The sequence below is a fragment of the Chlamydotis macqueenii genome, chromosome 8 (assembly GCF_036417535.1).
Source record: "Chlamydotis macqueenii isolate bChlMac1 chromosome 8, bChlMac1.mat, whole genome shotgun sequence".
In the NCBI taxonomy this organism is placed as follows: domain Eukaryota; kingdom Metazoa; phylum Chordata; class Aves; order Otidiformes; family Otididae; genus Chlamydotis; species Chlamydotis macqueenii.
In genome coordinates, this window is record NC_141563.1 from 1,427,445 (window position 1) to 1,449,189 (window position 21,745).

Here is a 21,745-nt window from a genome sequence, read left to right on the forward strand (position 1 = left end):
ACCCTTCACTGCTCACAGCTCCCTTTAGATGTGAAATGCAGATGGGAACTGTATGAGTATAAACACGTCCTTGGGACACAGTTTCTCCATTTAAAATGTTCATCAGCTTGCTGGTTCGTGTCCATTAGCAATGAAAAAAAGGGCAACATTAAAATTCTTAACGTGAAGACTTCCTGCACACTTGTTACACCAAGGTCTGTTCTGCCTGTGTTTCTATTGCTGCCTGACATCTTCATTCAGGGGTTGATTCCTTGGCCGTCCACAGCACAGGCTGTCCTACCTGTCCTAGGCCTGTGCCTTTCTCCCTGAGGATTTCAGCCACCCTTCTTCTTTCCCGCCTCCCTCTGACCATGAGGTCTCCCAGGCTTTACTGGTGTCTCTCTCTAGTCCCTGGCGATTCCTTCAAACACAAAGCTTTGCTTCTCTGAAGACTGGCCAGTGCCTTTGACTTCTGCACACCCTCTCTGGCTTCCTCCAACTCCCTGCTAATGCTTCTCTAGCACCCAAGATATCTCAGCCACAGACTTTCCCGAATCCCCTCCTTCTCTCCATATCCCAGCACTGAATTTCCAATCCTCCTCCTTCTTCTGTCTCAAAATTAAATTCAACCTATTTCACTTCAGCATGACCCTTGCTCACGCCATTATTTCAGGCCTTCTTCCTGCCTTTAACACCTTGGCTGCTACAGAAACCTTGTTCTCTGCCTGCACTTCCACCTGTCTCACAACCCCTCCACTTATCAAGGGGGTGAGCTGGCCAAAGAGATGGCCCACCAGCAGCCAAGATCCTGGGGAGAAGGAGGTGGGAGTCATGATGCTGTACGAGTCACTGGGTTTCCCAGTTTGAAAGGAGGATGGGGAAACTGGAGACGGAAACTGAGGAAGTCTGCCCTGATGAGGTGAGGGGCCTAAAGCACATGCCCTGTGTGGAGAGAGTGAGGGAACTGGGCCTCTTGACTCTGCTGAAGGGGAGGCACAGGGCCGGCCAACAGCAGGTAACACCCGCCTGGAGAGGGGGTGGAGCCCACCTCTTCTGCAGTGGCAGAGGGTATGGCAGAGGCAAGAGTCACAAGCTCTGTCCTGGGAAATCCACAGGGGCCCTCAGGAAAAGCTGACCAGGAAGGGGTGCTGCCCCGCAGCAGGACACCCAGAGACTCTCTGTGGTCTCCATCTTCGTAGGCTTTAGGTTGAATCTCCACAAAGTGTCAGCCAGTGGGACACGGGGTCGGTGATACCTCAGCTTTTGGGGTGGGAGTCTGCAGCAGAGACCCCCAGCAGTCCCTTTCCCGCCATCCATCCCATGATCCTGTGCACTGCAGTGTGCCCCAGGAAAAGGGAGTCAACTGGAGCTGAGGGTCTCTACAGCAGAGGCTCATGGAAGAATTCAGGGTGCAGTTGTCCTCTGCTCAGGAGGTCTCTACTCCTACATTTGGTTCTTTAAGTGTCCTGGCCAATTTCCTGACCCATGTGTTGTTTTAGGCTTGGAATAGAATCAAAGCACATTTTTACATGCTGAGTTGCATTTTACCTGCTGAAATGCAGGGCAGACAAATGGAGCTCAGATGCTTCCAGGCTCTCTGCTGCACAGTTTGATCTTCAGAAATTGGAAATGTAGGTCATGGTTCTGTGTCAGTGTACCTCACATGAAAATTTTGCCTTCCTTTGTAGCTCATCCCTAAGCTGAAATCTGTCCCTTGTCTTTCTTTGGCTGAAAAAGAAACAACTCAGAGAAAACCATGAGCAGTGATCCTGACCAGAAGAGCATTGTACATGGAGAAGTCAGCGCTGTGCTGTGCTGTGCTGCATGTACAGCATGGCCCTCACACCCGTGCTGTGCTGCCCAGGTCCCTTGGCCGCAGGACAACCTCAGGAGCTCATTGTCACAGGAGACCCTGCAGGCAGTTCTCGCTCAGTACCAACCGGGATACCTCTTGTGTGGCCTTACCTTTAACAGCGCAGCAGGAAGTTCTCATGAAAACATTTCTCTTTGATGGTAGCAATTATGAACAAAGATGTTTCCTGGTCAGAAAATTCTAGATTAGCTTGATGACCAAACAAGGAACTGTCTTAAATGGATGAGGTCTACAGGGTGTGTTGCAGTAGCATTCAAGCATTGTTCAATGCTACGTATCTAGGGGTTCCGGACGTCTGAAGGGAGAGAAGATTACCTGTACAATTCCCTGTACGATTTTAAAAGATACTTTATGGAGTCTAACTGGGTCCTTTCTTCCTGGAATCGTAACAGACCAGAGTCCTGCCGGAAAGCTCAAAGGCCTGGGAGACCTTGCTGGTGGTAAATGGGGCTGAGGGGACACACAGGATCTCAGATCTGTCTGCACCTGCTCTTACTAAATTTAGCAGTGCTCCCACATTATCTCTGCTTCTTATCTAAAACTTCCTGAAGCACCAGCAGCTCCTCTTGGTGCCCTTGAATTCCCTTTGGAGTTCCAGCTGTGTTTGGATAGGAACCATAGCTGTGCTTGGAGGATTGTGTCTCTGAAGACAAGACGTACCAGGCACAGTGTGGAAGTGATTGGTGTGTTCCCTGGCTGTATGGCCATGGGGGTGAGTAACCACCCCAGTGTGATACACTCTGTGTGCACGCACTGTCTGCAGCTGCTGGGCAGAAGAAGGGACTGACCTTGCCTCTGCTACGGCATCTGATGGCCGATGCCTCTGACTGACGGCAGCACTCAATGCACAAAGGAACCAAATCGCACTCTCTGCGATGCTGTCCAGGGTGTCTGTAACGCACCCACCCCGAATGGAAAATGCCCTTCTGGAGGTCCTGTGCTGTCCCTGCCAGCCCTGCAATCTCACGTGGCACTGTGGGCCTGGATTTGAATATTATTGGAGTAGAGCTGCCTGGAATTCTGGAACACAATGTGGGGGTGAACATGAGAGAACTGCCAATGTAGTCAGGAAAGATTTAGTAAATCCAACTGATGGAGAAGAGGAAGAGAGAGACTGAGCTCTCCGTACGGCACATGACTCCATTCTGTGGGATGAACACCTCCATAGGCCACCCTGAGCATCGTGAGTAGGGATGGGATCAGTTGCCCCTAATTTGGGCATCAGCTGTCATTTCAGTGGCCAAAGGGAATTGCCCAGAGCCACCAAGAAGATGCCCCTAGATGTTGTCCTGTCTCTGTGTCAGCCTGCACATATCTTTGATCTGTCTCCAAACCAAACAACTGTCACCAGCCATCGGCATCTGCACAGCTCACTCCTGGCCTCCATCTCCACTGATGACCATGGGAGTTGGGACAAGGAGCTCACATGCAGGTGCCTGTTCCATCAACACCTCAACTGAGGGAAGAGGAATCCAACCTCCAGTGTGTTTGTGGCAGGTGTGGGAGGGAGCTGAGTCCCCTTCTGACGCCAGGACTGCAGTCCCAGAAGGAGATGCCCTGATTGACTCAGGTGAATCAGTAGGAGATGTAACAGAGATGACTCCCCATCCCTGTCTGTGTGTCCTGCCTGGTGATGGGACAAGAGAAGATGATTCTTAAGCCTCGTTATTTTTCTGATATATGAAATTAAACTACTGGAAAGAAGTGCCCCTCCCCAGCTGAGGAGCAAAACCCCCGTGGTGGGTGCAGGCTGTTTGGCAGCAGGTTGCCCTGCAGCCCCAGGGACAGCTGGAGGGAGCCCCGAGGGGACAGAGAAAGTGCCGCCTTGGGCTGGGCCTCTGCTGCTGAGAGCTGGGCTGGGCTCCTGGCATGGAGGGAGCTGATGGCAAGCGGGCAGTGCTGCAGAGAGACAGTGGCTGAGAGAACTTAAAGGCAGTTGAGAGCGGGAGGATGCTGAGAGGTCAGTGAGGAGGAATCTTCAGAGCCCTCTATGTGGTAAGTCTCTGGGTGCAGGGCAATTTAGCTGTTGTTCCTGGAGAGATCTCCCAGAGCTTGTGCATCTGACAGTTTATGGGATGTGTCAGGAGGGCTCTTGGTTTCTCAACGGGGAAGTTGGTGCTGCAGAGCAGGGCTTCCCTGCTGCAGCATCAGAGGGACAGGGCATGATGTCTGCCTTCTCCCAGGGATGGCTGCAGGGCTGTGCAGGCGGGTGTGCAGGCAGGGGTGCCCAGGGCTGTCCTTCAGAGCAGGGGCCCTGCAGCCCAGGGGCTGTGTGCTGGGGCAGGGACTCTACCGCCTGCCAGGGTCAGCACTCAGCCTGCCCAAGGAGCTCCCAGCGCTGCTGTGGGGAGAAGCTGTGGGGGGAAGGAGCGACCCACAGTATGGCAAGGTCCTTCTACTGTTGAGAGTGTGCTGTGTGGGTCAAGGCTGCTTAGAGCACTACGTAGTTTCCAAGAAGATACTACAAGAGGAAGATCAAAGCAGGTTTACTCTAAATATTTCCCAAGAGATTTCAGAGATTTCCCAAGTCCGTGTTTTCAGTTACCTACTATGAGGACAGCGGACTGGCAGGGTAGCAGAAGGGTAAGGAAAGAAAAGGACGTCTTGTTTGAACAACTCATGGAGACTCCTGAGCTGTATCTTTGAGTGGTTGGTAGGTCATGCACGCAGCCTTTGCTCTGCCAACAGACAGGATTTTGTAGGTGAGTGCAGCGAGGTTGGGATGGGGGTCAGTGAGAGCTGACAGGGAAAAGACATGGGACAGGGAAAGACCTTCCAAAGGACAACCTGCAGGCAGCAGAATGAGATCAGGGAATGAGAGGAAATGAAAATCAAAAATATTATGGGGGCGGAAATTATGAAAAATCCTCTCCAATGCAGACCTTTTCTCTGCGCAATCCCTTTTGCGTCTTCTTCCACACAGCAAAGTTTCTGGCCTCATGGCCATGGGGCACAAGGCATCAGCTGTCCCCCCTGCAGCCAGAACTCCAGCAGAGCCCTGGTGCCTCTCTCCAGCCACGTGTCCATGTCCCTCTGCAGAGCACAGGGGCTGAGAGCAACTGCCCGGAGATGGTGGTGTCTGGAGGTGACTTGCAATCACTCTCCATCTCAGAAAGGTGCAAGCTGAAGGCAGCTGGGAAAAAGATGATGGAACAGACCAGGTCCCCTCACTCTGCACTAAGCCACAGGCAATCCTCTGGCCTCACAGGACTGGCTCTGTTCTCCCTGAGTGCAGCAGAAATGCTGAGGGTGTCTGACATCCAAAAACACTCCCCAGGTGAGATGAGGGGAGCTTTAAAAGTCCCAAACCTCTCAAGCCACCTTCACCCTTCTCACTTCCTCATCAATGGGAGTGCAGATGCTCACAAGGCCTTTTCCATTAGGAGCAGTGTCATCTGACAAAGTCAAACACCAGGACTGACCCCTGGCCTCCACCATGGCCATGAACTCACTACTGCACAGCAGGGGTGGCTCGTTGGTAGCCACTGGGCAGAGGTCCTGCTTCTGACGGCACATTCAGCATGTGGCATCAGGCACGAGGTGAAAGCCGGTGTCCTAGAAAAGGAAAATCTGTGATTGTGTGTAGCAGGGAGAGAGGTATTGGGAAATAGCTTTGATTTTGCTCAGAAAAGCCTCTCCTAACTGGTCACTGTTAGATCCTCCTTGAACAGTGCTCCATACCCTGAGCAGCCAATGTCCAACCAAAGCTCCATCACCCAGTTCCTGCTCCTGGCCTTTGCAGACACATGGGAGCTGCAGCTCTTGCACTTCTGGCTCTTCCTGGCCATCTACCTGGCTGCCCTCCTGGCCAACAGCCTCATCGTCACTGCCATAGCCTGTGACGACCGCCTCCACACCCCCATGTACTTCTTCCTCCTCAACCTCTCTGTTCTCGATCTGGGATCCATCTCCATCATTCTCCCCAAATCCATGGCCAGTTCCCTCTGGGAGAGCAGGGCCATTTCTTACACAGGATGTGCTGCCCAGGTGTTTCTGTTTTCCTTCTTGATGGTAGCAGAGTATTGTCTTCTCACCATCATGGACTATGACCGCTACGTTGCCATCTGCAAACCCCTGCACTACAGGACCCTCCTGGGCAGCAGAGCTTGTGTCCACATGGCAGCAGCTGACTGGGCCAGTGCTTTTCTCAGTTCTCTCCTCCACACAATCAACACCTTTTCAATACCGCTCTGCAGAGGCAATGCTGTGGACCAGCTCTTCTGTGAAATTCCCCATATTCTAAGGCTCTCCTGCTCACATTCCTACCTCAGGGAAGCTGGACTTATTGTGGTTAGTTTTTCTTTAGCTGCTGGGTGTTTTGTGTTCGTCATCCTGTCTTATGTGCAGATCTTCAGGGCTGTGCTGAGGATCCCCTCCAAGCAGGGACGACACAAAGCCTTTTCCACATGCCTCCCTCACCTGACTGTGGTCTCCCTGTTCATCAGCACTGCCATGTTTGCTTATCTGAAGCCTCCCTCCATTTCCTCCCCATCCTTGGATCCGGTGGTGGCTCTTTTTTATTCGGTGGTGCCTCCAGCAGTGAACCCCCTCATCTACAGCATGAGGAACCAGGAGCTCAAGGATGCCCTGAAGAAGCTCATTCAATCAGTAATTTTTCAGCAGATATAAGCTGCCCACATCTCCTCACAAGTGATTTCCAATGTATCTGGGGAACCTCCTGTCCTTTGGGCACTTTATCTGTGACACTTCTGTTTCTCCAGGAATGTCTGCATCCACTCCACTTCTCCAGAGACATGAACCCACTCTATGTGACCCAGAGGTCTTTGCACATGTGTCTGGCACAGCGGTATAGATGGCCTCCCAGGTCACATCTCAGTAATAAAAAGGGATTTTCTCAGTGCCGGTGTCTGAAGGTTCTGTTTTTTCTCCAAAGCTGTGGTCAGGAATAGGCTGTAGAAATTGCCACCAGAAAGCCATGCTGCTGTGCTGGGGTTCTCCATGGGCTGAGGGGAGAAGGGCATGGGGCGATGAACTAGGGAAGGAAACTTGGGCTGAGCTTCCACTTGTGGGTGCCCAGTGACCCCGGAGATGGTGAGTGATCAGCAGGGATCTGCTAGGCACTGTCTCCCTGTGGCTCCCATGAAACACAGCCTGCTCGCTCTGCAGAGCAGCACCACCACCTTGGGTCGTTACAGGGACCACGGGAAGAGGGCAGAAGCACCCGATCAGGCCAGGACAGACACAGGCCCTTGGGGAAACGCTCTCTAGAGGCACGCACATCCCTGGAGAAGAGCAAAGGAACAACTCTCTAGTTCCCGGGGGAAATTAACACCACAGAGAAACTTGTTTCTGCACGCAGCAGCTTGGGACAGGCTGCTATGTCAGCGGGGCAGGCGGAGCAGCCAGAGGAGTGCCAGGGCCAGTCCCTGTACTGGGAAGAGGGCCTGGCACAGCGGGGCTGCCAGCAGTGGGCAATGCGGATCCTTTGGAGAGAAGAGCAGGGGACACAGGGAGGCACTGGCCTCCGTCCACTCGTGCCCCAGCCCTGCGGCCAATGGGGAGGTTGCCCCAACTCTCTGCCCCCAAGGAGCTGCTGTGCCCTTCAGGGGGGCTGGGGCTGTGAGTGAGGGCCCAGAGCTCTGCAGCTCCCTGCGGTGGGCACTGCCACGGGGCCAGGCCACATTGGGGTGTTGTACTGAGGAGAGGGCTGAAACACTGGGAGAGGGGTTGGGCTGAGCTGCAAAGTGCCCAGGGGAGCAAGTGCCAGTGTAGAGCTACGCCGTGGGAGCGTGCAGGTGGAGGCACAAGGCTGGGTGTGCACAGTACAGGCTCAGGTGTCATGGCAAAGGAAGGAAGGCCACAAGTGTGTGGAAGAGAGGACTCCAATCTCAGTCATGTTCCCTGGACACCCAGGGGATGCTCTCCCAAAACAACTGTCCCAGACTGGTCCCGCACACCAGCCTTTTCTACCTCTGGCCGTACATTCCAGTCCTGGGGAGCAGCCTTTGCTGCATGGCCACCTCTGGCCTCCTCTGGGGCTCAATGATACCCACCTCCATGCTGTTATTCACAAAAAGGAAATGAGTTTCACACAGACACTCATCACGTACCACTTTTGGCACACCTGGACTGTCAGCCAAGCCCGTTCTCAGACAACTCCAGCTAGATGAAGTGCTCATGGCCCTCTTTCAACAAATTTTGAAACTCTCCATTAATTGAGATCCCACATACAGTCCTGGGTCCGTACTCAGACCTCTGGCTCTCAAGATTTATCAAACACCCAGCATGTGCAGCTTCTCTTTGTGGGCAAAGAAGAGGTGACTTGGGGAAGATCAATTTAATTTATTGCCAATTAAAATAGATTTAGATGGTGAGAAACTCTGACAAAATATTAAAGACCATTCCCCAACCTCCACTCCCCTTTTTCCCAGGCTCAAATTGCTCCATTCCTTGTTCTTCTATCCATCCAGACCCAAAGAGGAGCAGGGGGGATTGCGAATGGGGGCTCATGGTAATTTCTGCCACTCTACCCTCCCTACATTTTCCCTCTGTTCCAGTATGGGTTCTCTCCGCGGGATCCCACTGTATTTGCAGACAAGGTAACTTGTTGTTCATTTCTTTCCGCCTCAATTTTATCTTTTGCAAACACAGAATCACAGAACAGTTGAGAATGACAGTCTGATGCCCACCTGCACCACCTGATACTCCGGAAAGAGGAAGAGCTCACCAGGGATGTGCAGAACAGTGCCTGCCTTGGCTGTAGCGACCAGGCAATTGTGGTCGCTCAGATGCCCAGGGTCAAGGGGAGGGAGACCGGCAGAGCACAGAGCCTGGATCTCAGGGAAGGAACTCGGCCTTTTGAGGGCACTGGCAGGGGGAATCCCACAGACGCAGTGCCAGGGCCCTGGGAGCATCCATAGAGTTCATGGCCCTGACCAGCCTCAGCTGGGGCCTTCTCCCACACCTCTGTCTGTGGGCGCACCGACTGGACAAGGGGAAACATAACCCCCATTTTTAAGAAGGGGAACAAGAAAGACCAAGGGAACTACAGGCCAGTTAGTCTCATCTCTGTGTCTGGCATGGTTGTGGAGCAGATTGTCCTGGAAACTCTGCTAAGGCACATAGAAAAGAAGGACATGGAAAAGAAATACATGGAAAAGAAGCCAACATGTCCAAGTGGAGACCGGTGACAAGTGACGTTCCTCAGGGGTCAATATTGAGACTGACGCTGTACAGTATCTTTGTTGATGACAGGGACGGTGGGACAGAGTGCACCCTCAGCAAGTTCATCAACAACACAAAACTCTGTGGTGCGTCAGCACATTGAAGGGTAGGGATCGCATCCAGAGGGACCTTGACAGGCTGGAGAGGTGGGTCCATGCAATGCTCATGAGGTCCAACAAAGACATGTGAAAGGTCCTGCACATTGGTGGGGGCAATCTCACGAGTTCCCTCACTTTTACCCTTCCAGTTCTCTCCTCCATCCCGCTGTGGGGGAGTGAGCGAGCGGCTATGTAGTGTTGAGCTACCTCCTAGGGTTAAACCACAACAGCACTTTGGGATAATAGCTCAGAAAAAAAATGTTCCAAGTCAAGAAGTGGGATAAATGTTGCTATTTTATTGCAATTAATATTATCACAGCTATTAAAAAAAAAAAAAAAAAGAGGAACAAAAGGTAGTGGTGACATTTCCTGAGATAACCTGGGACTCTTGTCAGCTGTATGGGTACCTTAATGATGCTGAAATAGTATGTATTCAAATATTTTCCTCAGGGAATACTTGATCTCTTTGTTCCTGATGCTGTAGATGAGGGGGTTCACAGCTGCAGGCACCACTGAGTACAGAACTGCCACCACCAGATCCAGGAATGAGGAGGACATGGAAGAGGGCTTCAGGTGGGCAAAAAAAAAGGTGCTAACACACAGAGAGACCACAGTCAGGTGAGGGAGACACGTGGAAAAAGCTTTGTGCCGTCCCTGCTCAGAGGGGATCCTCAGCACGGCCCTGAAGATCTGCACATAGGACACAACAATGAACACAAAACAGACAAATGCTAAACAGGCACTGACCAGAAGAAGCCCAGCTTCCCTGAGGTAGAAGTGTGAGCAGGAGAGCTTGAGGATCTGGGGGATTTCACAGAAGAACTGGTCCACAGCATTGCCCTGGCAGAGTGGCAGTGAAAATGTATTGGCCGTGTGCAGGAGAGAATTGAGAAACCCACTGGCCCAGGCAGCTGCTGCCATGTGGACACAAGCTCTGCTGCCCAGGAGGGTCCCATAGTGCAGAGGTTTGCAGACGGCAACGTAGCGGTCATAGGCCATGACAGTGAGGAGACAGTACTCTGTTGAAATGAAAACAACAAACAGAAAGACCTGGGCAGCACATCCCAAGAAGGAGATGGCCCGGATGTCCCAGAGGGAATTGGCCATGGCTTTGGGGACAGTGGTGGAGATGGATCCCACGTCGAGGACAGGGAGGTTGAGGAGGAAGAAGTACATGGGGGTGTGGAGGCAGTGATCGCAGGCTATGGCAGTGACGATGAGGCCGTTGGCCAGGAGGGCAGCCAGGTAGATGACCAGGAAGAGCCAGAAGTGCAAGAGCTGCAGCTCCCACGTGTCTGCAAATGTCAGGAGCAGGAACTGGGTGATGGAGCTTTGGTTGGACATTGGCTGCCTCTCAGCACGGAGCACTGCCATAGGAAAAAAAAAAAGAAAACAGTGACAAGTGAGAGGAGACTTCTCTGAGCAAAGTCAAAGCCATTTCTCATACACCCTGCCCCTGCCACACACGTCCCCTTTTCCTTTCCTAGGTGACCTTCCTGCCGCTCTGTGCCTGGAGCACCAGTTGATGCTGGCTGAATGTGCTGTGAGGAGTGGGACCTCTGCCCACTGGTACCCAGGAGTCAGCCCTGCTCAGCTGCAGGGGGTTCATGGGAACGGCGGGGGCAGGGGTCAATCCTGCTGTTCGTCTTTGGCAGATGACAGTGCTCCTGGTTTGTGCCTCCGACTTATTCTGAGCTACCTTGGGCTTGTCCTTCATAAGGTGGAGGGTGATCACACTCTTGTGTTACCCTGAATCCTGGAAAAAGTGCTGATCATACACTTGGAGTTCAGGGGTCTGAGTAACTTGTCAACATTTATGACTCTGTTATAATTAATACCGTACAATTTCCAAAGAGTAGGCAATGGAAAACACAGGCTCTGGAAAGTTCCTTATCTTGATCGCAATCCTTCTCTTCGTTTTCCCTGTAAAACCTTTTATTGCAAATATTCTTACAGTGAGCTACAGCTGTGAGCAGCCCTGACCCACTCAGCACCCTCTCAACAGCACAAGGACCCTGCCATTCTGTGGGTCTCTCCTTCCCCACACAGCTTCTCCCCACAGCAGCGCTGGGAGCTCCCCGGGCAGGCTGAGTGCTGACCCTGGCAGGCGGCAGAGTCCCTGCCCCAGCACACAGCCCCTGGGCTGCAGGGCCCCTGCTCTGAAGGACAGCCCTGGGCACCCCTGCCTGCACACCCGCCTGCACAGCCCTGCAGCCATCCCTGGGAGAAGGCAGACATCATGCCCTGTCCCTCTGATGCTGCAGCAGGGAAGCCCTGCTCTGCAGCACCAACTTCCCCTTTGAGAAACCGAGAGCCCTCCTGACACATCCCATAAACTGTCAGATGCACAAGCTCTGGGAGATCTCTCCAGGAACAACAGCTAAATTGCCCTGCACCCAGAGACTTACCACATAGAGGGCTCTGAAGATTCCTCCTCACTGACCTCTCAGCATCCTCCCGCTCTCAACTGCCTTTAAGTTCTCTCAGCCACTGTCTCTCTGCAGCGCTGCCCTCTTGCCATCAGCTCCCTCCATGCCAGGAGCCCAGCCCAGCTCTCAGCAGCAGAGGCCCAGCCCAAGGCGGCACTTTCTCTGTCCCCTCGGGGCTCCCTCCAGCTGTCCCTGGGGCTGCAGGGGAACCTGCTGGCAAACAGCCTGCAGCCACTACAGGGGTTTTGCTCCTCAGCTGGGGAGGGACACTTCTTTCCTGCAGTGTCCTTGCTCCCACTGGAGAACGTTTTTGGCCCAAGCATCACCGTGTCATTGTCCCATCTTTAGACAGGACACCCAGACAGGGACAGGGAATGATCTCATTCACCGTTGCTGAGGGAAGGCATTCAGCCCCAGGCCCTGGCTGCAGTCCTCAGCTGCCCCCCATGCCCAGCACAAACCCACGGGCAGTGGGATTCCTCCTGACTCCCTTCAGGCGCGCACACCACAGACACCTGCAGGTGACCCTCTGGGCGCAGCTCCCGTGCTGCTTACTGGAGATGGAGGGCAGTACTGAGCTGTGCAAACACAAAGGCCTGGCGACATCTGAAGTTCCAGAGGTGGTCCAAGGCACGTGGAGCTAGCTGAAGCTTTAGCGGAGCAATGCTGAGGGCATCATCTGGGGAAATGGAGTGACATCTGGGGATCTGGACAGGCTGGATGGATGGGCTGATGTGAATTGCTTGAGGTTCAACAAGGCCAAGTGCCAGGTCCTTCACTTGGGTCACAACAGCCCCATGCTGCACTACAGGCTTGGGGAAGAGTGGCTGGAAAGCTTCCTGCTGGAAAGGGTTGTGGGGGTACTGGTAGACAGCCAGCTGAACATGAGCCAGCAGTGTGCCCAGGTGGCCAAGAAGGCCAACAGCATCCTGGCTTGTATCAGGAACAGTGTGGCCAGCAGGAGTAGGGCAGTGATTGTCCCGCTGTGCTCAGCACTGGCAAGGCTGCACCTCGAATACTGCGTGGAAATTTGGGCCCCTCAGTATCAGATCGTGCCTGACCAATTTGGTGGCCTTCTTTGACAGGGTGACAGCATCGGTGGACAAGGAATGAGCAACTGACATCATCTGCCTGGACTTATGCAAAGCTTTTGGTGCTGTCCTGCACGACATCCTTCTCTCTGAACTGGAGAGACATGGATTTGACAGATGGACCACTTGGTGGATAAGGAGTTGGCTGGATGGCTGCACTCAAAGAGTCAATGGCTCATTGTCCAAGTCATGACCAGCGATGAGTGGCATTCCTCAAGGGCTGGTATTGCTCTCAGCCCTGTTCAACATCTTTGTTGGCAACATGGACAGTGGCATAGAGTGCACCCTCAGCAAGTTTTCAGGCAACACCAAGTTGTGTGGTGCCCTCCAAAAGCTGGAGAGGAGGGATGCCATCCAGAGGGACCTGGACAGGCTGGAGAGGTGGGCCCGTGCCAACCTCATGAAGTTTGCAGATTAGACTCAGATTAGGTATTAGGAATTTTTTTTTTACACTGAAGGTGGTAGAACACTGGCACAGATTGCCCAGAGAAGTGCTGGATGCCCAATCCCAGGAAACATTCAAGGCCAGGCTGGACAGGGTTCAGAGCAACCTGATCTTTTTGGAGATGTCCCTGCTCCTTGCAGGGGGGTTGGACTGGATGGCCTTTAAAGGTCCCTTCCCACCCTAAATATTCTGTGATTCTGAGGAGTTGCTGGAGGGTGTCCAAAGAAGGGCAACAAGTCTGGTGAAGGGTCTAGAGCACAGGTCTGCTGAGAAGCATCTGAAGGAACTGGTATTGTTTAGTCTGGAGACGATGAGGCTGAGGGGAGACCCCATCACTTTTTACAACTACATGGAGGAGATTGTAGGGGAGAAAGTGCTCGTTTCTTCTCCAAAGTAACTAATGATAGGATGAGAATAAATGGCCTCAAGTTGCGGCAGGGGAGGTTTAGATTGGATATTGTGAGGGATTTGTGAGACACAAGGAAGTGCGCAGAGAGAACCAGGTGTCTGTAGCATCCAACGTGTTAAAGGCAGGGAAAAGACCTGAAATAATGGGGTCATGCTGAAGTGAAATAGGTTGAAACTCATTTTGAGACAGAAGAAGGAGGAGGATTGGCAATTCAGTGCTGGGATATGGAGAGAAAGAGGGGATTCGGGAAAGTCCTGGGCAGAAATGACATTGGTGTAACAAGTGTGCAGAAACTGTTCACTTTAAGAACTTCAACAATGTTGAACTTTATTTCATAGGCCATGGACACAAATTAATGATTTTAAAATAGTGGGGAGTAGATTTAGATTGGAAATTAGGAAAAAATTTTTTACAATGCAAGTTATAGAACACTGGAACAGGTTGCCCAGAAAGGTGGTGGAAGCCCCATCCCTGGAAACGTTCAAGGCCAGGCTGGATGAGTCTCTGAGCAACCTGATCTAGTTGGGGATGTCCCTGCTCCTTGCAGGGTGGTTGGACTAGATGACCTTTGAAGGTCCCTTCCAACCCTAACCATTCTATGATTCTATGATTCTATGATTCCACGGGACAGCAACATGATCACAATTTCTCTCCTGCAATGTAAATCCAGATCTATGCAGCTATTTCCAAAATACATTGCCCATGTATGCTTTGAATGGAGAAACTGTGTCCCAAGGACGTGGTTATACTCATACAGTTCCCATCTGCATTTCACATCTAAATGGAGCTGTGAGCAGTGAAGGGTGGAGAAGCTGGGCAGACCTCACTGTTATTGCTTTGCTCTCCAGCAGTGCCCACCAGTGGTATCCACAGTGGGGACCCACCGGTCAGAAGCTTGGAAGAGCAGCAGAGCTCAGTACAGCTGGTCTGCAAGGACAGCGTCCTCCCAGCTCAGCAGAGAGATATTCAGTTGGAACTCAAAATGGAATCCAGGGGCATCATAATGAGTGACACAGTGAGCATCGATGCCTATCAGCTTGGAACATCCATCACACGATTAACACATGAATAGCTGGTGGCTTTTCCAGGACTCATTTCTCAAGGGACAGAGAAAGCTGTGGGTACAAGCAGTCTCACGCACACCTTTCCCATCACATGCAATTTGATTACAAGCCAACCACTTGAGCCCGTAAATACGACAGCCATAGGGAACCTTCCCTGAGCTCTCCCTGCCCAGCGCCATGGCTGCATGGCGCTGATCTCCCCTTGAGCTGGGACACCTCTCCCGTTTGCTCCTCCAGGCTGAGAGATCTCTTACAAACAGCCAATCTTTGGTAGGTGACCGACATCGCACATGACCTGGTATCACAGTGCACCAGGATTTTGTATTGGTAATGGTGATTCTGTGCTGGTGCCTCTGAATCATTGTTACATCCTCTGTGCAGTCACAGGCTGAACCTTCCCATCAGCCTTTGTCAAGTCGCACTGTTACACATTGCATTTCAAAAAAAATCACTTTTGCTGATGCTGTTGACTGTGGTTCTTTAAGTGATCTGAATGGCCCATCCATGACAACTACACTGAGGTTTACTGTTCTGTGGATCACTAAGTCCTTGATGTACAACGGTCTCCTGGTCAGGATCACCGAACCACCTGACAAAGGTGAGAAGAAGGATCCTGATAACTAAGGACTTGGAAGACCACAGACCTCTGCTAGGCAGCCTTGGTGTAAGGGAAGGTGTAAGATCATCCCTGATCCAACATGGGGGAATGCTCTCCTGGACTTTTGGGATTTGGGGTCTGTTTTGAGAAGATGAGGAACCTGGGCATCTGTAGGCATTTGAGGTGGAGCACCAGCGCACTACAGCAGTAGCCGTCAACTGCTTGAAGAGTGATGTCTCAGATTGTAGAGTGTTTCCTGGTAGTGGGAAGAGAAGGAAACCTCCACAAAGTGCAGCTTGGAAGGTCCAGTTTGCAGGAGAGGAAAAAGAAATCCAATCAAAGGGTGGCATTGTGGGGCAAGACGCCACCCAGAGAGAGTCTGGATCAGCCCATGGCTTGTGTTTCAACAACAGCCAGTGAGGGTGCAGGGACATCGGTGAGGGCAGGAAAATGCCAGGGTGAGAGCTAGGTAGGAAATAAAGATTGGTGTCATCAGGCAAAAGGGAAGAGACGCAGGCGTGGACAGTGTGACACAGCGCAGCAGAGATGGCCAAGGGCTCTGGCGAGACTGAAAGGCCTAAAGGAACTACAGTCTTTGTCCCCTTGTCCCCTTGGCTATAGCAGCTGCCCACACCACTCAGGTCTTCCAGGAGAAACAGGATTTTGGGTTGTGGGCTTTGTTTCTTCTTTGCCTCTACTGGGGTAAGTGCAGAGACGCGGCACAGTTTTTCTGCACTGGGCATTGGTCATTTTCACATCTCCCTGCCCCCAGGAAGAGCCCTGAGTCACGCGTGAGGGACAGGATCTGCCTCCCCATGGCCGGGGCCTCTGGCCATTTCTGCTTTCTGACAAAACCAAGAGTTTTCTCTGCACTACAGCCCCCTGCACAGGGCCTTTGCCTCCCTGCACTCACAGCCTCCAATGACCTGCTCTAACGAGTCCCTGGGGAGGCTTTGTCAGGAATGGCCCCCAGTGGGGCCCATCAATGCTCCAAGGTACTCTGGGCTTTGCTTCTGACTATAACTCCTTGAGAAGTTTCTTCAATCTCCTCTCAGTCCCTCGAGTTCACTTAAGGAGCCCCAAAGTCACCGTGGCTCTCGTTAAAATACAGAAAGCCCTAATGAGCTGTGTCTCTTCCTATAGTTTTCCACAAGTCTTCAAGATCTGTACAGGTAATGAGAGAGGTTTCACAGGGGAGTTAAGGAGGAAGATTTCAGCGAGCACTTAACAAGAATGCTGCTTGATTTTCAAGTTTATTTTGAATTACTTTTCAGTTTACAAGAGTTGACAGAAGCATTCTCCAAGGGATATCACTCCAAAATGTCTCCTCAGGATGGCTGGACAGGTAGAAACAGCAGTCCCTTGCAGTCTGACACTGTACGGACAACCTTGCTCCTCACCTCTCACACCTCCCCATTGCTGTCATTGGCCACCTGGGACTCACATCACTGCTCCTTGCATCACACTTCTCCACTGATCTCCACCGATGGATGTTACAGCTCCACTGCACCAGCTCCCTCCTGCTCTCCTTTGAGAACTGCCTGCGCACAGGCACAGCAGCAATTTTCCTTTTCACAAAGAGAGCAGGAAAATGTTTCCTAGACAATAAAGCACACTGCACAGCCACACGCCAAGTACAGGCTGCATCCCATGAGATTGCCTTTCTGCAAAGGAGAGCCTTATGAGAAATATTTAGGCAGGCAGATGGAGAAGAAAACAAAGGTGTTTACAGACAGAATTAAAGAGTTGGCTGAGGAGACAACTGGGCTTCTGAAAGACTGGCCAGCTTTTCACTCCCTGGAGCTCAGAGCAGCAACCAGATGGGTGCGAGGTATCTGAATGAACAAAGAGTCCTGGGAGGAGGAAATTGGAGAATAATTGAAGTGTCCTTTGTCCAGGCAGCCTGCACCTGAAAAGACAATGTGAGAAACAGTCCTTGTACCTGATGAGGAGCAGCTGAGGGAACTGGGGTTGTTTGGAGAAAAGGAGGCTGGAGGAAAGGAGGCTGAGGGGAGACCTTCTTGCTCTCTCCACCTGCCTGAAGGGAGCTGGAGCAAGGTGGGTGTTGGTCTCTTCTCCCCAGGAACAAGTGACAGCAAGAGAGGAAACAGCCCCAGGTTGCACCAGGGCAGGTTTGGATTGGCTATTAGGAAAAATCTCTTCACTTGAAAGGGTTACCAAGCACTGGAGCAGGCTGCCCAGGGAAGCGTTGAGTCACCATCCCTGGAGGGATCTAAAAGCCCTTAGGGACACGGCTCAGTGGTGGACTTGGCAGTGCTGGGATAACGGCTGGGCTCAAGGCTCTTAGGAGTCTTTTCCAAACTAAATGATCCTATGATTCTACCGACCGCTGACGTGAAGCACAGGGAGGTGGGGAACGCTCTTGTGCTGGGCACAGACACTGAAGCTCTGGCAGCACACGGAGCCGTTACCTGACAGCCGTTCACAAGAAGCATTTCCACCCCACCTTGTGCTCTTTGGGTCACGGCCGCGGAGCGCGCCAGGAGCACAGGCACCACCAGTGCTGGAGCACTGGAGGCGGCGTGGCCAGGGGGAGCCTGGGGACTTGTGGTGCCAGAGGAAGGGTCCTTCTGGCCCACAGCTCTGCAGTGCTCTAGCAAGAGGTGAAGGAGTGAGGAGGGCCAGGGCAGGTTGGAAGAAGGCAGACGGGCTCTGCAAAAATCTCAGGGACAAAATAATCGCTGAAGCTTGGAGCTGAACCCGGGACATTTTGATCTTCAGTGGAATGCTCTCCAGCTGAGCAGAGTTTGGAGGCCATACTTAGTAGGAAAGAAGTCTTGAAAACCTGTAAGGATGGGGACTGCCCATCCTCTCAGACAAATCTCCTCCTGTGCCTGTGTGACCTCATTGGTAGGACCTAATGGTCCTTAACTCTCACCGAACATCCTTTCAGCTTTTGTCCCATACCTCTCATCCTCCCACCATGCATCACAATGAAGAGACTGGCTCCATCTCAACTGCCTGATGGGTACTGAAATGCTGCTGTCCCTAACTGCTGTCCTTGTCCCTAAATGCTCCACCTGAGCCTGCAGTCTCCTGCACAAACCTTGGGCCACCTCGGGCACCTCAGCTGTCACCAGGGCTTTGCATCTAAAGAACTCCCTGCTGCCCTCCATCTCCAGTAAGGAGGAGGGGAGCTGAGAGAAAGAGCTCACAGGCAAATGCCCTTTTGTGCTGAGCTGAACTGGGGCAAGAGGAATCCCAGCTCCTGTGGGTTTGTGGTGTGCATGGAAGGGAGCTGAGTCCTCTTCTAGCACCAGCACTACAGACCCAGGGTGAGATGCCTGCACTGACTGCGCTGAATCCCTTCCCTCAGCAGGGGTAGAGGAGATCCCTTACTTTGGGTATTCTGGCTACTGGCGGGACAAGGCCAGGTGATATTTAGACCTGACTGTGTCTGTGAGCAGGAAAATGGCAGTGCTTGAAAAGACGTGACTCTTCTGTCCCAGCTGAGGAGCAAAACCCCAGTGGTGGCTGCAGGCTGTTTGGCAGCAGGTTCCCCTGCAGCCCCCAGGGAGGGAGCCCCGAGGGGACAGAGAAAGTGCCGCCTTGGGCTGGGCCTCTGCTGCTGAGCTGGGCTGGGCTCCTGGCATGGAGGGAGCTGATGGCAAGCGGGCAGCGCTGCAGAGAGACAGTGCCTGGGAGAACTTAAAGGCAGTTGAGAGCGGGAGGATGCTGAGAGGTCAATGAGGAGGAATCTTCAGAGCCCTGGACAGGGTAAGTCCCTGTGGCGTCCCTCAGGGGTCCGTATTGGGACCGGCCCTGTTCAACATCTTTGTCGGCAACATGGACAGTGGGATAGAGTGCACCCTCAGCAAGTTCGCCGATGACACCAAGCTGTGTGGTGCCGTCGACTCGCTGGAAGGGAGGGATGCCATCCAGAGGGACCTGGACAGGCTGGAGAGGTGGGCCCGTGCCAACCTCATGAAGTTCAACCAGGCCAAGTGCAAGGTCCTGCATCTGGGTCGTGGCAATCCCAGGCACAAATACAGGCTGGGCAGGGATTGGATCGAGAGCAGCCCTGAGGAGAAAGACCTGGGAGTGTTGGTAGACGAGAGGTTCAACATGAGTGGGCAATGCGCCCTTGCGGCCCAGAAGGCCAACCGCATCCTGGGCTGCATCAAGAGGAGCGTGGCCAGCAGGTCGAGGGAGGTGATTCTGCCCCTCTACTCTGCCCTGGTGAGACCCCACCTGGAGTACTGTGTCCAGTTCTGGAGTCCCCAACACAAGAAGGACATGGACCAGTTGGAAAGGGTCCAGAGGAGGGCCACAAAGATGATCAGAGGGCTGGAGCACCTCTCCTATGAGGACAGGCTGAGAGAGTTGGGGCTGTTCAGCCTGGAGAAGAGGAGGCTCTGGGGAGACCTGATAGCGGTCCTCCAATACCTCAAGGGGGCCTACAGGAAAGGTGGGGAGAAGCTGTTCAGTAGGGCCTGTTGTGATAGAACAAGGTGTATTGGGTTTAAATTAGAAGGAGGTAGGTTTAGATTAGATATTAGAAAAAAATTTTTTACATTGAGAGTTGTAGAGCACTGGAACAGGTTGCCCAGAGAGGTGGTGGATGCCCCATCCCTGGAATCGTTCAAGGCCAGGCTGGATGAGGCTCTGAGCAACCTGATCTAGTCTGGGATGTCCCTGCTTCTTGCAGGTTGGTTGGACTAGATGACCGTTGAAGGTCCCTTCCAACTCTAACTATTCTATGATTCTATGATTCTATGATTCTATGATCTCCTATTTGGGTTGTGTTGCACAAATATTTCTTTTTCCCTTCTTGATTGTAACAGAGTACTGTCTCCTCACCGTCATGGCCTACGACCGCTACGTTGCCATCTGCAAACCCCTGCACTACGGGACCCTCCTGGGCAGCAGAGCTTGTGTCCACATGGCAGCAGCTGCCTGGGCCAGTGGGTTTCTCAGTGCTGTCCGGCACACGGCCAATACATTTTCACTGCCACTCTGCCAGGGCAATGCTGTGGACCAGTTCTTCTGTGATATCCCCCAGATCCTCAAGCTCTCCTGCTCACACTCCTACCTCAGGGAAGTTGGGCTTCTTCTGGTCAGTGCCAGTTTACTCTTTGGCTGTTTTGTGTTCATTGTGCTGTGCTATGTGCAGATTTTCAGAGCTGTGCTGAGGATCCCCTATGAGCAGGGACGGCACAAAGCCTTTTCCACATGCCTCCCTCACCTGGCCGTGGTCTCCCTCTTTATCAGCACTTCTTTTTTTGCCTACCTTAAGCCCCCTTCCATGCCCTCCTCATCCCTGGATCTGGTCGTGGCAGTTCTGTACTCAGTGGTACCTCCAGCAGTGAACCCCCTCATCTACAGCATGAGGAACAAAGAGATCAATGATTCCCTGAGGAGAATATTTGAATACAGACTATTACAGCATCGTTAAGGTACCCATACACCTTACAATACTCCCAGATTAACCCAGAAAAATTCAAAACTATCTTTTGTTCCTGGTTTGATTTTTTGGTTATTTTGTTATTTTGAAAAAGCTGTGATAATATTAAGTACAATAAAATAATAATGTTTATCCTACTTCTTGACATTGAACATTTTTTTTCATCCCAATGTACTGTTGTGGTTTAACCCTAGCAGGCAGCTCAACACTACATAGCCGCTCGCTCACTCGCCACAGTGCGATGGAGGAGAGAACTAGAAGGGTAAAAGTGAGACATCTTGTTAGGCAAAGCAAAAGCTGTGTGCACAATCAAAGCAAAATAAGGAATTAATTTACTGCTTCCCCCAGCAGACAGGTGTTCAGTAATCTCCAGGAAACCAGGGCTTCATCACACATAACGGTTACTTGGGAAGATAAAGGCCACCACGCCAAATATCCATGCCCTCCCCTCTTCTTCTCCCAGCTCTTATTGCTGAGCAACGTCAAAGGGTATGGAAGATCCCTTTGGTCAGCTGGGGTCTGCTGTCCCAGCCGTTTCCCCTCCCACCTTCATACCAGCACCCAGCCTACTTGCTGGCAGGGTGGGTTGCAGAGTAGAAAAGGCCTTGATGCTGTGCAAGCACCACCCAGCAGTAACTAAACCATCCCGGTGTTATTGACACTGTTCTCATCACACGTTCAAACATTGCACCATACAGGCTACTATGAAGAAATTTAACTCAATCCCAGACAAAACCAGCACGTGTACCTCCAGAACCAGCCTTCTTGCATAGGTGAAGAAGCCAGAGTGTTCTGGTTTTGTTAGTGAGGGGGGGCCTAAGGTGGTAACTTCTGTAGAAAACTGCTAGAAGTTGCTCCCCTTTGTTTAGTGGACTCGGCCGGGCCTAGGGCTGACCTGATGCTGGCCAAGGCCGAGCCAATTGGTAGCAGAATGTCCTGTGATAACGCCTCTGCAATAACGTGTTTAAGTAGGGGAAAACAGGAAAAGAGGAGGAGAGATGTGAAGCAGCTGAGCAGGGGGCAGAGAGGGGGAGGCGCGAGCCTCATGAGCCTTGCAGGCCTCACTCTCTGGCCTCCCACTGGGCAGCAGACTGGGCCCAACTCGGCCCGGCCTGGCTGCAAGAAGTGGAGAGGAGATGAGAAGTTGAA

The 21,745-nt window shown here is 52.4% G+C and overlaps 2 protein-coding genes across 2 annotated transcripts; both read left to right on the forward strand.

Annotated features, from left to right (window-relative positions):
• Nucleotides 1-5,545: 5,545 nt before the first annotated feature.
• Nucleotides 5,546-6,481, forward strand: LOC104474657 (olfactory receptor 14C36). The gene has a single exon (XM_010118444.2). It carries the CDS (start codon nucleotides 5,546-5,548, stop codon nucleotides 6,479-6,481), a length of 936 nt encoding a protein of 311 aa, XP_010116746.2.
• A 13,515-nt stretch (nucleotides 6,482-19,996) lies between these two features.
• Nucleotides 19,997-20,587, forward strand: LOC147599792 (olfactory receptor 14J1-like). Its single transcript, XM_086753937.1, has one exon. The coding sequence runs from the start codon at nucleotides 19,997-19,999 to the stop codon at nucleotides 20,585-20,587; it is 591 nt and encodes a 196-aa protein (XP_086610063.1).
• The last annotated feature ends 1,158 nt before the right edge of the window (nucleotides 20,588-21,745 follow it).

Coding starts and splice junctions, on each gene's coding strand:
- LOC147599792 (XM_086753937.1), top strand. CDS start 19,997: ATGGCCTACGACCGCTACGTTGCCATCTGCAAACCCCTGCACTACGGG.
- LOC104474657 (XM_010118444.2), top strand. CDS start 5,546: ATGTCCAACCAAAGCTCCATCACCCAGTTCCTGCTCCTGGCCTTTGCA.